General features: G+C 40.0%; 1 protein-coding gene across 1 annotated transcript in view; it reads left to right on the top strand.

The window, feature by feature from the left end:
- Nucleotides 1-15428, top strand: part of PRKCI (protein kinase C iota) — a 44266-nt gene extending 28838 nt beyond the window's left edge. Inside the window, exons 11-18 of the mRNA XM_037908423.2 lie at nucleotides 569-655; nucleotides 2464-2599; nucleotides 5459-5546; nucleotides 7245-7370; nucleotides 8197-8276; nucleotides 10069-10158; nucleotides 10464-10579; nucleotides 12490-15428. Of these exons, the coding sequence (XP_037764351.1) occupies nucleotides 569-655; nucleotides 2464-2599; nucleotides 5459-5546; nucleotides 7245-7370; nucleotides 8197-8276; nucleotides 10069-10158; nucleotides 10464-10579; nucleotides 12490-12577 (811 nt within the window). The 3' untranslated portion in view covers nucleotides 12578-15428. The remainder of the gene's footprint in view (nucleotides 1-568; nucleotides 656-2463; nucleotides 2600-5458; nucleotides 5547-7244; nucleotides 7371-8196; nucleotides 8277-10068; nucleotides 10159-10463; nucleotides 10580-12489) is intronic.
- Nucleotides 15429-15685: the final 257 nt, after the last annotated feature.

The following is a 15685-nucleotide window of genomic DNA, read 5'->3' as shown; positions in this document are numbered from 1 at the left end:
GCAATGAGAGGCACAGCTGGACTAAATGGTGGGATTGGGTGTATAGAGGTCGATTTGGGAACCATTCACATTATTGGGCGTGGGTAGTTCAGACAGAGCATTGGTTGTTCAGTGGTAGGATTCTTAATTCAAAAGGAATTATTTTGGGAAAGGTCTACAGGAGGTCAGACTGGATGCTCACAATGTTCCCTTCTGGCCTTGGAATCTATGTAATTGTTTTTGTATAACACTTATAAATGTTGTTAAAGAAACTTAGAAATCCTGGTGGTTTGGGAGAATGGGAAGAGTTAATTACCTTCCTTTAGTAATAAAGAAAGCCTCAGGACAAATTCTGTTTGTTTGGCTATTGAGAGAAGCCCTGAAATATGGAGACATGAACATAAGATGTTGGAATGGGAGTAACCCATTCTAATCCATATTCTGAGAGAGAGAGAAGGAGAATCCTTGCTAGACCCTTTCAGTTCTTCTGTTCAGAAGTTATCAAGCTCCAAGAACTGTGAGGGTAAAAAAGATCAAATGAAAAGTTGAAACAATCAATTTTTGCATAATATACCTTTGTGTGTTTCAGATTATTTTTTGTGATAGAGTACGTAAATGGAGGTGATTTAATGTTTCATATGCAGCGGCAGAGGAAACTGCCCGAGGAGCATGCCAGGTATGTTTAATCTGAGAGAATATTGTTCACATGAAATCTGTGTTTCTGACATGATGCAGCAGTGCAAAGTTTATGTTGACACTGGCCTCCCAACTCTTGCATCCTCCAAATGGAAAGGAGCTAAGAGATGGTGATATTTGTCTAAAAAAATTCTCCTTTTTCTGTGAGATGAGTTCCTATAAGTAGCTATTTAATTTTTAGTGCTTTAAGCTACAGATACCTTTTAAAGTCAGAATAAAGACCGTAATATTAACCAGAAGTCCTGTTCACACTAGAATCACCCTGAAGTCTAAAGAGTGACTTAGTAATTTTAAATTACAGAGAATAGAATTGGAGAAATGTAGTGCTGGAAAGGACCTTGAGAGGTCATCTAGTCCAGCCCCCTATGCTGAGGCAGGACCCAGTAAACCTAGATCACATCTGTTTGTCCAACCTGTTCTTAAAAACCTACAAAGATGGGGATTTCACAGCCTCCCTTGGAAACCTATTCCAGTGCTTAACTGATTTTAAAATTACATAGTTTTCCCTTATATCTAACCTCAATCACTACTTGTCCTATCTTCAGTGGACACTGAGAACAGTCAATCATCGTCGTCTTTGTAACAGTCTTCAAATATGTTAAGAGCTATCATCCGCTCCCCCTTTGTGTTTCTTTTCTCAAGACTAAACATACCCATTTTTTAACCTCCTCTCTTACATCAGATTTGTCTAAACCTTATCGGTTTTTTGCTCTGCTCTGGGCTCTCTCCAATTTGTCCACATCACTCCTAAAGTGTGATGCCCAGAATTGGACACAGTAGTGCAGGTAAGACCTCATCAGTTCCAAGTAGAGCGTGACAGTTACTTTGTCTCTTAAACCCCTGAATATTAGCCTTTTCTGCAACTGCGTCACGTTGTTGACTCTCATTCAGTTTGTGATGCACTATGATTCTCAGATCCTTTTCACAGTACTATCACCTAGCCAGTTATTCCCCATTTTGTAGTTGTGCATTTGATTTTTTTTTTTTCCCCTTCCTATGTGAAGTACATTGCACTTGACTTTATTGAATTTCATCTTATTTATTTCGGATCAATTCTCTAATTTGTCAATGTCATTTTGAATTCTAATCCTGTCCTCCAAAGTGCTAGCAACTGCTCCCAGCTTCATATAATCTTCAAATGTTACGTGTGTACTCTCCACCCTATTATCCAAGTCACTAATGAAAATATTGAATAGTACCAGACCCAGAACTGACCCCAGTGGGTCCCACTCAGTACACCCTCCCAGTTTAACAGTGTACCATATAGATTGTATATTGATAACAGATAAATAAAGAGGTGTGTGTGTGTGTGTGTATATATATATATATATATATATATATATATATATATATATATAAATCTTCCTAACTTCCATCTCTGCAAACTATTTCTGTGATCTGAGGGTTCAACTGAGTTCTTTCTATTTATGTATCATTACTACTAAGAAAATTCTTCAGCCCCAATTTACATCTGTGCAGCTTCAGTGGGGTCACAAGTGTGACTGAGGTCAGACTTTGTCACTGCAGCATGAACTTGGTGAACAATTCTGATGTGCAAAAAGGAACAGAATCCTATTCTCTCTTAGATGTATTGGCTCTGCAGGGCTATCAGCAGTGAACGTATTTTTGTACTTATAAGCATCTATGACTGAATAAACAGTATTGGTTTTCAGAGTAGAATTACACGAAGGACACTTTATTGCTGCACTATTTATTATGCTGTAGTTGTAAATCTGTTTTGAAAAACTGAGGGACCTTGTGTCATCAATGTATCTTACTTCATTCTAGGTTTTATTCTGCAGAAATCAGTCTAGCATTGAACTATCTTCATGAGCGAGGGATAATCTACAGAGACTTGAAACTGGACAATGTGTTACTGGATTCTGAGGGGCACATTAAACTCACAGACTATGGCATGTGCAAGGTGAGGGAGAATTATTTCCAAATAGATAAAATGTGAAACTTCCTGCTTGGGTACCTTGTAACTTATGGTAGCTTATTAACTGACTAAGTCTGTTATCAACTTATATACAGCTCATGTGGAAACAAAAGGCTTTATCCCATCTGAAATTAAAAGGAGGAAGGAAGAACAAGAAATGCTGAACTACTCGGACGTGTAAACACTCCTGCCTACAACCCACTGTATATTGGGATCTAAAGCTAATCGCAGAATGTAGCAGGATAAAATAATAAACTGAAAATGGAAAAACACAAAATGAGCGTATTACCCCAACCCTCTGGCTGTGAATGTTTCAGCCTTGTGTTATTTTAAACAGATGAACCCAAACACATTAATTCTATGTACACGCAGATGGGAGTAACAGCTTCTTGTGTCTCCTAGCCAGGAGATGTGTCCACTCAGTCTTCTGAGAATGGGAAAGAAGTCCAATTCTATAAAGGACCTTGGCCGCCTCTCCCATATCCCAGCATGCCCCAGCCCAAACAGAAGGAACAGCCTTTTGATACCTGTCTCGGAGGCAGGTTAGGAGCAAGGCCAGGAGCAAGGCCCTTTCTAAAATGGTCATCACTGGGCTGCTGGGCGTGGCTTCCGCACCACAAGAGAACTGCCTTGCTTAGTTTTTCCCCACATCTTCCAGAGGAGTTAAATATTCAGACCAGACTGAAGATAATTCCAGGGAAAAAAATTAAGGCACTACTTTGCTTACAGGCAAAGCAGACAGAAAGGTATGCTTGGGCTACAGAATGAGGATAACAATTCTTTCAGACACTAGAGGGGGGAGAGAGGTCTCACCCTAAAAATAGCCACGGAAAATAGGTCATGTAAGGAATATCAGCATGTTTCTTAAAGACTGCGTTACTCTCCCCTTTCCAAAATAGCATTGTCCACTTTCATGCTGTGGATGTAATACTGAAACATGAACTTGTCTTTGCTTGTTGTGCACTTTTCAGTTGTAAGCTGGTTGTTGGGCACTGGAGAAAAATAAGTTGCATAGCAGGTGCTTGCCAGGGAAATACAATCACAACTTGTGTGTGGAATTCAGCTTTCAAAATGGTCTAGTTTACTTCTGATTTAAATGATGTTCTTATAACATGCTTAGGATCGAAAGCCTGCGTCTGCTTGCATGAATTCGCTCATTCAATTAAAATGATTGGCAATTAGAATTTCCTCATTGACCACCATTCTGGGTCCATTCCCCTAAACTGGATCCTCATCTCAGAAAGTTTTATTTGTGCTTTTCAGGTGCTTCAGTTTTACAGGGTAGAGCATTCAAGTTTCAGTTATCTTATTAAAGCCCAGGAATGGAGCTCTGCATATGTGCCACTTAAGCTGGGCTCTGTGTGTGTGTTTTTCAGGGAGGAGTAAGAACTACATTGTCTTAAACATAGTGCTAAAAGCTTTTAAGCATTTTGTCATTCCAAATCCATGGCAGTTTATAAAAAAGTATTTTTTGGCTGCCTAATCATTGTTTATGGGGAATGTCTCTTTCTGTAGTGGGTCTATTTAATGTATATAGAAGCAAGTTTTCAGTCTTAGGGTTTTTCCTTAAGGTTATTGGATGCCCAAATAGCCATGGCAGCAAAAAACACCCTATCCATATGTCACTGACCAGAGGATTGTGCTCCAATCTATTGGACAGAAATCTGGACATGGCAATCAGAGCTGTTGCTTTCAAAATCCTGAAAAAACACTACTTTTTTCCTTTTTGCTGTTTTTCCTCGGGAAAATAAAAGGCTTTATGAAGTGAAACCCAACATGCTATGACTTAATGCCATACATTTATTCATTAAAGGTAAAAATGCTCACACTTTCTGAAACAAAACATAGTTCCCAGTCTATTAACTAGTTAGATCTGCCACTCTGCTGTATCAGCCCTTGGATACCAGTACTTTTCTATTTACTTGTTCAAGCAGTAGGCTGTTAGGGTCACCCAAATCAAGACAAATGTGCTAAAAGCACACTCTGTTGCGGAACTGGCTGGAGAACAGTGCAGGTCTTTTTAAAACAGTCAAAATTCTGAATTCAGTGGTGGTGTGGTCAGGAACGTCACGTCTACGATTTCCCACCATTTTGATGCAACCAATTGTGATACATCACTTCTGCAAACAAAGGTTTGGGATAGGAATCTGGAGTCTGTTTTAAATGCTAAAAAAAAAAAAAAGAAAGAAAGAAACTTGTTACTTTCCCTCAGCCATACTTCAACATTTTCTGCCTGTCCTGGGCTTAACCTCTGACCTTCATTGTTGGGATCAGTCATGTTGGCTAGTAATAGGAACAGAAGCTTCTCTGAATTGTGTTTTGTCTGTCATTTTGTGGTTTTTAGCTTTTTAGGTTAGATGAAGCCAGATTTCCACTGACACTGCAATTGCTTTAAATTGTTTTAGATCTATGTGGTGCCTTGCATGCCATGGGAAAGCACTGCAATCCATTATACCTTAAACACACATTTCTGACTGGTAATTAAGATAGTGTTGCCTAAAACATGATTTGGTTTTTTTAATGCATTCAACATAGTGTTTTTGTAACTTAAACATCTAGTGTTTTAGAAAGGGAATATTTAATTTCATTCTTTGACCATTATTAGAAAACAGTGACAGGTGCAATGAAGACAGAGCTTTTCTTAGTGCACTGTACACTCTGCATACAGATCTATTTTTATAGAAGAAATGCATGTAATCTGCATACAAAGCACTCTATAAGTCTAGTAACTTATTTTGGTATGGGTCACTACACAAAGTATAGTTGTTTTATATAGTAAACAGAAGGAATTTTTAGCAAATGGTATAAAACTTTCCCCTCTGTTTTCCTTTCCTTTTTTTTTAGGAAGGATTAAGGCCTGGAGACACAACCAGCACTTTCTGTGGAACTCCCAACTATATTGCTCCTGAGATTTTGCGAGGAGAAGATTATGGTAATTTGATTTATTTCAGTGCTGCATCATAAAATACATGAGCTGTAATGCATTTCTGTTAACTTCCTTGTAAAATGATTTGTGGAAGAAAATAAGAATCGCCATACTAGATCAGACCCATGGTCCAGCATCTTGTTTCCAGCAGTGGTCGGCACTAGATGTTTCACAGGAAGGGGCAAGATATCTCATTTTAGGCAGATGTGGAATAGTCTCCACACTCTTTCCCACCCCCCGTTAGCTAGTGGTTTAATCCCTTATAATTAGCATTAAACCCTGAAGCATGAGGTTTTAATATCTTCCACAGTTTATTAACATTAGCTATTATAACTCTGGATTGTTATCCATATAAATGTCCAGTTAGTCCCTTTTTCAATCTTGTTAACTTCTTGGCCTCAATGACGTTCTGGGACAGAATTCCATGGTTTAGTTATGCATTTTGTGAGGGGAAGGGGGGAATTCCGTTTTGAATTTGCTACCCTTTAATTTCATAGAATGTTCTCTTGTGTCATGAGACAAGGAACAGAAACTCCTAATCTCCCTTCTCTATACTATTCATTATGTATTTTCGTCATGTCTCGTCTTATTCATCTTCCTTCTAAGGTAAAGAATCATTCTTTTCGGGGTCCGAGATAAATTTGCCTCTCTCCTGTCTCAGTGGTAAAGCATTTGTTAGCTTAGAACTTGATCATTTGCTCCCTTTTTCACTGTAGCTCTCTCTTATAAACCTAAGTATTGGGTCACAGATACTATCAAGTAAACAGGTACTTAAGCATTTTAAAATGCTTTATCCATATAAACGTAAGTAAAATGTATCTAGTGACCTGTAATAGCTACTAAAATTTATACAAACACAGTATGTACAAGTTCTATTGTAGGTGTAACACTTTTTTTTTCTTTCAGGATTAACTTGGCCACTTTTATAGTTATACAAATGCAAAAGGGTATTTTGCTAGTCGCAGACATTTCTGGAACATTGCATTACTTGCATCTTATGTTTTTGGCAAAAGCCTGAGGCTTACCCTATAACCTATCACACTTGCCTTCCTTCCAGAAGAGGGAGATGGCTTAGTATTGTCTTGTTAGGTATGCTTAATTTTCAGTGACACAAGGCCCTTCCTCTTTTCTGCCAGATTCTCCCCAGGCTAAGCAGGCTATCTTTATAGCAGTCCCAGCCTTGAGGAGAATCAAGATACTAGAACTGTTAATTGATCCCTGTCTTCAGCAGTGAACAATAGAATATGTGATGTCACCTGCGTAAATAACCATTGTTGTTTATTGCAGTGTTTGACACAAATATCTGTGTAACCTTCCACCAAAAAATGCTGTTAATACACAGCTGAGACTGAGAGTTTTTTATTCCCCCTCAAATACTAAAATTACTACTTAAAGTTGAGAACCTAATCTTTAAGGTTCCAGCACCAACCTTTTAAGTCTCCATTCCTTCTCCTTCCCGAGTACTGCCTTCCATCCTGCACATAATGAACCAGAGGACTTCTGTTGCCATTGTCACGCCCACCTTAAATGTACAGTAGTCTTTAGGTCATAACTTAACCATTGCATGCCTTTCTGACTATCAAGACGTCCAATTATTCATTTGTAAAATATATCTTGTTCTTCATATAGTTAGCATTGATACTTATTAAAATTAAGTCCTCCCTGATAAAATAGTGCTTATTCTGATTTTTTTTTAAATCCTAGGCTTCAGTGTTGACTGGTGGGCATTAGGTGTACTTATGTTTGAAATGATGGCTGGCAGATCCCCATTTGATATTGTTGGAAGCTCCGATAACCCCGATCAGAACACAGAAGATTATCTCTTTCAAGGTGAGTAGTGGTGAGGTTTTAACGTATAATAGATTCTGCTTATTGGCAATCCTTTGGCTGACAGCAAAAAGTTACCATTATCTGGCAGTTGCCAAAAAGCAAAAGTTAGGTTTGTAGGGCTGCAGCTGGAAGCACTGGAAAGTGCCTTACCTGGCTGCAGCCCTGCAAATCTATCTGTGGGGAGGATGGGTGCAGCTCAGATGCCAGGGCCCTCCCTGAGGAGGGAAAACTGTGGCCAGGGCAGCAGTGGGGGTGCTAGAGGACCACTGAACTGCACAGTACCTATCTCCACTGCTGTCCTGCCGACAGCCTCCTCTCCCAGTCGGCAGCACTGGGTCTCTAGCAGGGTTTCCCCCATTGGGCGTGGATGCAGGCGTCTCTGTCCCTTACCTCCTGTGCAGTCCCTAGGCACAAGCAGGTTTGTGGGATTGCAGCCACGAAAGGAAGCGCTGGTACATGGCAGCACCAGCTACACACAGGTTTTTGGGGTTGCAGCCAGGAAAGGCATTGTCCAGTGTTTCCTTCCTGGCTGCAGCCCCACAAACCTGCCTGTGGCTATGGCCCCCCCCTCCCCCCCCCCCCAAAAAAAAAAAAAAAGTTCAACAAGTGGCTTGCCACTGCCAGTATCCTTAATGTTAGTTAATGGGATGGGATTGGTTCCTGACAAAATGTTGCTGTTAACAGGAAGTTGTTTATATTAGCGTTGCTATTAAGCGGCATCCACTTTATTTAGCGGTTTTTGTTGTCTCTACAAAACATTGTTTTACAAAGAAAAGAAACTTTAACCATACGAAGTTCTGATGTCTTAAATTCTCGATTCTTCTAGTCATTTTGGAAAAACAAATCCGTATTCCACGATCCCTTTCTGTTAAAGCAGCAAGTGTTCTAAAAAGTTTTCTTAACAAGGTAAGATCTAAAGCCCTATATTTGGACTAAGGTTTTTCAAGAGTTCCCATTGTCAACTTACACTTACGAGGATATAACTGAAATTAAAATTGCCCTTGAGCTGAAGCTCTGCAGACAAGGTCTGAGACTGTTCTAAAACAGAATTCTTAATAGATGGAACTGACCTACGTTTGGCTGCTTTTTTTTTAACTGTTTAAAAAACCTGAAACTTTGCAAATATTCAGACCTAATGGGTAAACCACAAAATAAAAGACCTAGAAATGCACAGAATAGCCATATTAACCAGGCATTGAGGAAACAGATACTTTTACCATAATTTTTGAAACATCACTTCTGAAATTCTGTGGTACTTATGGTCTGCTAGATCATAATCATTCTGAATGATTGGAAGTAGGTGGACTTGATGCGTGTGGAATTTTGCATTGAAACAGTATGGCCAGAATATTTCAGAAGGGAACTTCTGAGAGATCACTTAAGACTTCTTATTTCAGAACAAAATGTCTCCCCCCATGTTAGTTAATGAAGGTCTTGAATGCAAGTTTCTGGGCTTGACAAACTTCACTTTCAAATGTGATGACAAAGACCATGTCATTTAATGTCTTTGGTATTTAAAAAACAATTTGCTTGGAAAATTGACATGAACTGGCGGCAAATGCTTATCAACTTTTTCAATAAGTTAAACTTGTGTTACAGCAGTGGTCACCAACTGGTCAATCGCGATCAACAGATTGATCCTAGAGGATCTCTCAATCGATCGCGCTCTCCGGTGGCGCAGTGTGGCTGCCACTAAGGCAGACTCCCTGCCTACCCCAACCCCATGCCGCTCCTAGGAGCGGCCAGCACAGTCCGGGGGCAGGGGTCTCTCTCTGCACACTGCTCCTGCTTGCAAGCACTGCCCCCGCAGCTCTCATTGGCTGGGAGAGCTGCGGGGGGCGGTGCTTGCAGAGAGGGGCAGTGTGCAGAGCCATGTGTCCCCTGCCCCCTCCCCTCTAGGGGCTGCAGAGGCATGTTGGGCCCCTTCCGGGAGAGGCATGGGGGCAGGGGTAGGCAGGGAGCCTACCTTAGCCTCACTGCGCCCACTGCCGACCAGGAGCCACTGGAGATAAGTGTTACCCGGCAGGAGGCCGCACACCAACCCCCATCCCTGAGCCCCTCCCAGAGCCAGCACCCCAAGCCCCCTCCTGCACCCCAGACCTGAGCCCCTCCCGGAGCCAGCACCCTAAGCCCCAGCCCTGACCCCCCTCCCAGAGCCCACACCCCCTCTTGCACCCCAATACACTGCCCCAGCCCAGGGCTCTCTCCTGCACCCAAACTCCCTCTTAGAGCTTTCACACTTCACCCCTTTCTGCACCCCAACCGTCTGCCCCAGGTTCAACTTGGGGTCTTCTAATGGGGTTGCCTGGGATTGTCAGACATTCTCCACCAATGAAAATTCCCATATTAAATCCAGTTGTGACCTGGTCAGTATAGGTCTCAAGCATGCAATATATTTTGATATTTGCACATCTTAACTAAAAAAGGGGGGGGGGGCATATAACCAAATACAGAAGCTTGTAACTGAATTACAGCGTATATTAGGCAATTCTTCCTGTTTCTGAAGGCAGAGTAAAACAGTTGCAGATTTAAATTTGAGAATAGGGCTACTTTGGCCAGTGCGTTAGGCTAATACACTTGCAGCTTTGACATTAGTGTGTCTTATGAAATCTACAATGAGTAACTTTAGCCTTTTATGCTCAAGGTCACATATTCTCCAAATAATTTTTCACTTTGAAACATTTTCTTTTTTCCATAGGATCCAAAGGAACGTTTAGGCTGCCATCCTCAAACAGGATTTGCAGATATTCAGGGACATCCATTCTTCCGCAATGTTGATTGGGATCTGGTATGTAAACACTGGGTTTGTCTCTTCTGTTATGTGCAGTATAACTCTGAAAGTTTGTCTTAACTGAAAGTTAAAAGGGATGCCTAATTTTTTTTAACTGTTTTAAACTATACTGTGAAGAGAGGACATAGATTCCATTAACCCTTTTACACACTAATCATATTAATTTATTTAATTAATTTGCTGGAATATTTGTAAGAGACATGAGAAATTTAAGTAATGTTTTCAGAACTCAGTCCTTTTTTAAACATAAATATAATCTGTCTGATAGGCTGTTACTCATACATACTTTAAATTATTTCTAGATGGAACAAAAACAGGTGGTTCCTCCATTTAAACCAAATATATCAGGTGAATTTGGTCTGGATAACTTTGATTCCCAGTTCACTAATGAACCTGTCCAGCTCACTCCAGATGACGAGTAAGTAACTCAAACTTAACAAAACCTTTTTAAAAAAAGTTAGTAAATTATAATGGTGCAAGATCAGTTTGATTGGCTTCATAAAAGATGTACCTACAGGGTTTTTATTGCAGTCTGCTGCTAGGGTGTGGGAACTTCCATTCAGTGTGGTTCTCTCTAGACTTGGAAAAAGTGAACCGAATTTTACACCAAGGCATCATTACAAAAACTTTGGGAGTGAAAAAGATGCTCTCAAAGTGTTTAAAATTTTTATGGAGACAGACAATGAGTGCTCTTTTGGAGGTGGAGGCTTGAGGGTATCCTCTTCAAAGAGACCTTTTGCTAACACAAGCACAGGTGTTGATTTTTCAGTGTGCTGGGGCTTGCTCGACCCTTAGCTCTGCTCCAGACCCTGCCCCCACTCCACCCCTTCTTCCAAGGCCCTGCCCCCTCCCCCAGCACGTCTCGCTCTTCCCCATCCCTCCCAAAACCTCCTGCACGCTGTGAAACAGCTGATTGTGGTGGGGAGGGAGTGAGAGGCACTGATCAGCAGGACCTGCTGGCAGGTGGCAGACACTGAGGGGGCAGGGAGGGAGCTGACAGGGGGGCTGCTCAGTACCCACTGTTTTTCCCCCGGGGGTGCTTTAATCCCGGAGCATCCTCTGAGTTGGTGCTTATGAACACACGCCATATTTGCAGTCTGGTAGATCTTTAACCAAGATTTGGGGGTTTTAATTTCATCATTTGATTTCTTGGGATGCTGCAGTCTTAAGGGTACATCTATACTACCCGCTGGATTGGCGGGTAGCGATCAATCTATTGGATTGATTTATCGAGTCTAGTGTAGATGCGATAAATCGATCCCCGATCGCTCTGCCGTAGACTCCTGTAATCAGCCTAAACCAGACTGCTCTCTTTATTTTAGGAGCTTGAGGGCTTTCTATAGTATTTAATGAAATAACTTTGGAACATTATGCATGAGTAACTTGTAAGCACTACCAGCCGATAAAAATGTTCCATACCCTCACTTATTGTAAATAAGTATCTTGCTTGAGATAGTTGAGTGAAGATACACTGAGAGGAGTAGTAACTAATTTCTTAATTTTTTTAAGACACCATCCATTCTAGAAGGGTTTAACCTAACAGACCTGTAGAGAGTGCTGTGCCAGGAGGACCTAAGGACAGGAGAAGCCAAGTCAGCTCTCATAAATGGAGCCAGCCTCGTACCTCTGTATGCAGTAAGAAAAGGAGGACTTGTGGCACATTAGAGACTAACAAATTTATTTGAGAATAAGCTTTTGAGAGCTACAGCTCGCTTCATCGGATGGATTCAGTGGAAAATCTCCCCACTGTATTTTCCACTGAATGCATCCGATGAAGTGAGCTGTAGCTCTCAAAAGCTTATGCTCAGATAAATTGGTTGGTCTCTAAGGTGCCACAAGTCCTCCTTTTCTTTTTGTGGATACAGACTAACACAGCTGCTAGTCTGAAATCTGTATGGAGTGTTCAGCCCCCACCTCTCTTTGGTAAAGAGCAGAGACAGCAGCAGCCATTGGGAGGGCAGAATGTGGTATGAAGCCAGAAGTCTCTTTGTGTTTAGAGGCTGGCAGAGAAATAAGTTTGTGTGAGGATTTTGCTGCACTGAGATGGAGTGGCTGGGCATACTTTGGTGCCTGGATGAAGACCAGAACAGGGCTGTTGCCTGTTCTCTTATGCACCTGTTCGTTGCTTGCTTCCCTGCAACTTCTTGACTCCTGTTCCTCAGAGGACTACAGAAGAAAGCCCTCCTTAGGGTTCTAAAGTTTAAGACCAACTCTTTATGGTTTAGTTTCCTCATCCTTTTTATACAACTTTGATACTCTTAGTTGAGTAATATTGCAAGTAGCAATTTTGTGTTAACTCAAGATACTAACTAGTTTTTATTTTAACAGTGATATTGTGAAGAAGATTGACCAATCTGAATTTGAAGGCTTTGAATATATTAATCCTCTTTTGATGTCAGCTGAGGAATGTGTCTGATCTTTCGTTTCTGGACTGTGCCATATATTGCACCTATCACTTGTTTTCTGCATGGATAAACAAAATGCCATTTGGTTGCACTTGCATCAAATGAAAAACATTTTACCCTTGCCACCAGCTGTGGAGTCAGATTTTTAATCTTGGTTGTTACAACTTGCTATCATGCTGAACTTTGTGTTAGGCTGCAGAAATTTTTTGAAATGTTAATCTTCCAACAATCTTGCCAAAGTCTAATTTTAATATAGAAGCAGCCATTGGTTGCTAACTCTCAGCTAGTGATTTTTCTGTTTAAACGGCTGTAAGTAATGTAGCTGTCTGCTTAAGGAAAAATCTTCTTACTGCTTTAAGAGCATGTGTTGCATTAGGGCACATAACGAAACAGCATTAAAAGCCATTAATACTTGCATTTTAACAGCAAGACTGACAAGACTTTAGCCCTGGTAACTTCTAAAGCCTCTCTCCAACCTTGTTATGTACATGGATCTTTTCAGGTTTACAGTTGAAGCTGTAGTGTTGCCCCCATACACTCAAATGACAGTAGGACAGCAGTTCTTTAAAATGGGTAGAGTGAAGGAGAGTGGCTGCTTTCTTGGACTAGGGAACATTGATTCTGTTCCAAGAGAAGATTATGCTCGTGTAATTAAATGAATAGATTCCACTCCTGAGCTACTTCTGATTGATAACTGGGGGTAACTCTCTCTCTCTCTCTCTCTCTCTCACACACACACTTTGCTATGTGAAAAGTGAGTGCCTTTCCAAGCCTCTCCCTTTCAGCAAGGGCTGTAAGTGATGTAAAGTGTCAGTTTAAATGAGTGGAACTCACTTCATACTTTTTTTTTTTAAAGGAAAAAATCTGCATAGAGAATTCTTTTTAGCAGAAATTGGCAGCTAATATTCAAGAATGTAGGACCTCATGTTATTTATTCCTTAAGTTTTGGTAGATCTGAAATGGTTATATTATAGCTACAGCCTAGCTAAGGAGAAGACAGTAAAATTAATAGAATCTTATTGCCATGCTGTTGGAAAAGCGTTCACTCTTCCCAGTGGAAAAAAGAGTGCATGTTTTTTATTCATGTAACCCAGTATCTGAAAAGTGGAAGGGCTAGCCACAGTGACTCCTGAACTTTTTTGGTGTTTTTCAATTATGAATAAGCTCTTCCAAATCTTAGGTGTCCACAATGGACTTAAACTAACTGACAGAAAAATTGGAATAAATGGAAATAATTTAAACAAGAAGTGACTTGACCGGAAGTGTGATTCTTATAAATGTCCTTATGGATACCTAAATATTCAAACTTTTTTTTTTTGAATCTTTGAGGGATATATTGGCTGAAGAGATGCCAAATATATTTTATGCTTGGTTTTAAAATATTTTTAAGTAAAAGGGATATTAAGAGACAGTCAAATCTATATAAATTCTCCTCTAAAAGGCTTAAGCTAAACTGCTAAGTTTAGTAAAAGCAGAGTTAATAGAACACTATTCTGAAAACACAACATATCTTAGGGCTTGTCTACACTGTGCTGGCAAAGCACATCAGGGGTGGGATTTGTAGAGTGCACTAATATTCTGTACTGGGTACACCCTGCTGGTGTGCTCTAAAAAGTACCTAGTTTGCATTGATGTAATTGCAAACGCCATGTAAACAAGCCTTTAGCAAGAGTTACCTAAGGTTAATGAGCTTCCCCTCTGCTGCTGTTTTCCCTTGAAAGCTATAGTGCATTGACACTATAATTTCAGTCTTGGTGATGTGAATTACCTTCATTTGTACACTTAAACTGTTTCATACACTGACTTAGTAGCTTTAATAAGAGAGGTTGACACTACTTGGTTCACGCCCATAGTACAGTACCTAGCTCACTTTTGTTTACAAGATACATTGTAAGACTAATCTTTTAAAAAATTTATTAGGCTACATTTTCAAAACTGACAAGCTGTTTTGGGTGCCTCAACTTTTGGGAAGTACTGAGCCTGGCCCCCCTAGTCTCATGAAAATAATGCTCCTGTAAGATGTCTCAAGTTGGGCCCTTAAAATCAGAAGCTGCTCTTTACGCTTTAATCTATTTAAATCTTAAGGTTTTTTTCCACTACACAAGTTAAATTTGGGATAATCTTGAAGTATTTAGCCTTTGACTTGTAAAGTCGTCATCTGTATAGAAGTCTGGAATTTGTTGGTATTAAACTCGGAGGCTGCTATCCATGAGGAATGGACTGGACTCTGTACAGTGACTCAAATTCATAGGATATTCAGTGGAAAACAGTTTCATATAGGAAGTGCATTTTCAGATTTTCATCATGCACATAAAGATGAATGGAATTCTCACTTTGAAGTTTTTGTGCTTCATGCAAAAACTTTTTTATAGATAATGTTACAGAAGTTATGCATTTTTTATTTATGTATTTTAACCTTAAGATCTGCCTTCTGTTTTAGTATCAACTTAGTTAACAAAAAAAGTGATAAATATTTTAAACAGTTGTCACTGCAAGTCTATTTTTTACTTTCTCTTCTAAACTCTAAGTGCCATGACATTAACTGTTAATTTTTTTAAGTTGTTAAATGTGTAGAGGCTGTCTTAGCATATTCAGCAGGGAAATCAGGCATGGACAGTCAAGTACAGTAGGTTATTATATCTTGTAAAGATAAACTGTCTACATCAGGATCATGTGTTTATGTGGAGTAACCTCATTTCTGTATACAAATTGGACTCTGGGTGCTCTTCTAGTTGAATACTGTTGCTACTGTATTTTTCTGCTTTACCTAGAACACTGTTTTGAACATTATACTGTGTAATCATTTCCTGTATTTGTGCACACTTTTTTTTACTTGTCTTTAAATAAAACATTTATATTAGGGCTCTGAATATTGTATTAACACCAGTATAACACACTCAGGGGATGATGGATAGTTTCATGTAACTGGATTGTATGCTGTAGTTGGAACCTCTACAGTTTTATCCAAGTCTCTTCTGCAAGCAGTCCCACAGCACACTGACTTGCATTTCATAATTATGTAGCCATAGACCTTCACTCAGGGAAGTCCTGAAATAGTGACCCAACAAAAGAATCAAGTTTGTGTGCAAGAGAAAGGAGCAAGGCTTAGGAGTACTTAG

The sequence above is a fragment of the Chelonia mydas genome, chromosome 9 (assembly GCF_015237465.2).
Source record: "Chelonia mydas isolate rCheMyd1 chromosome 9, rCheMyd1.pri.v2, whole genome shotgun sequence".
NCBI classification, from domain to species: Eukaryota; Metazoa; Chordata; order Testudines; family Cheloniidae; genus Chelonia; species Chelonia mydas.
The sequence above is the reverse complement of the archived record's forward strand: the minus strand, read 5'-3'. Positions and strand labels throughout refer to the sequence as shown.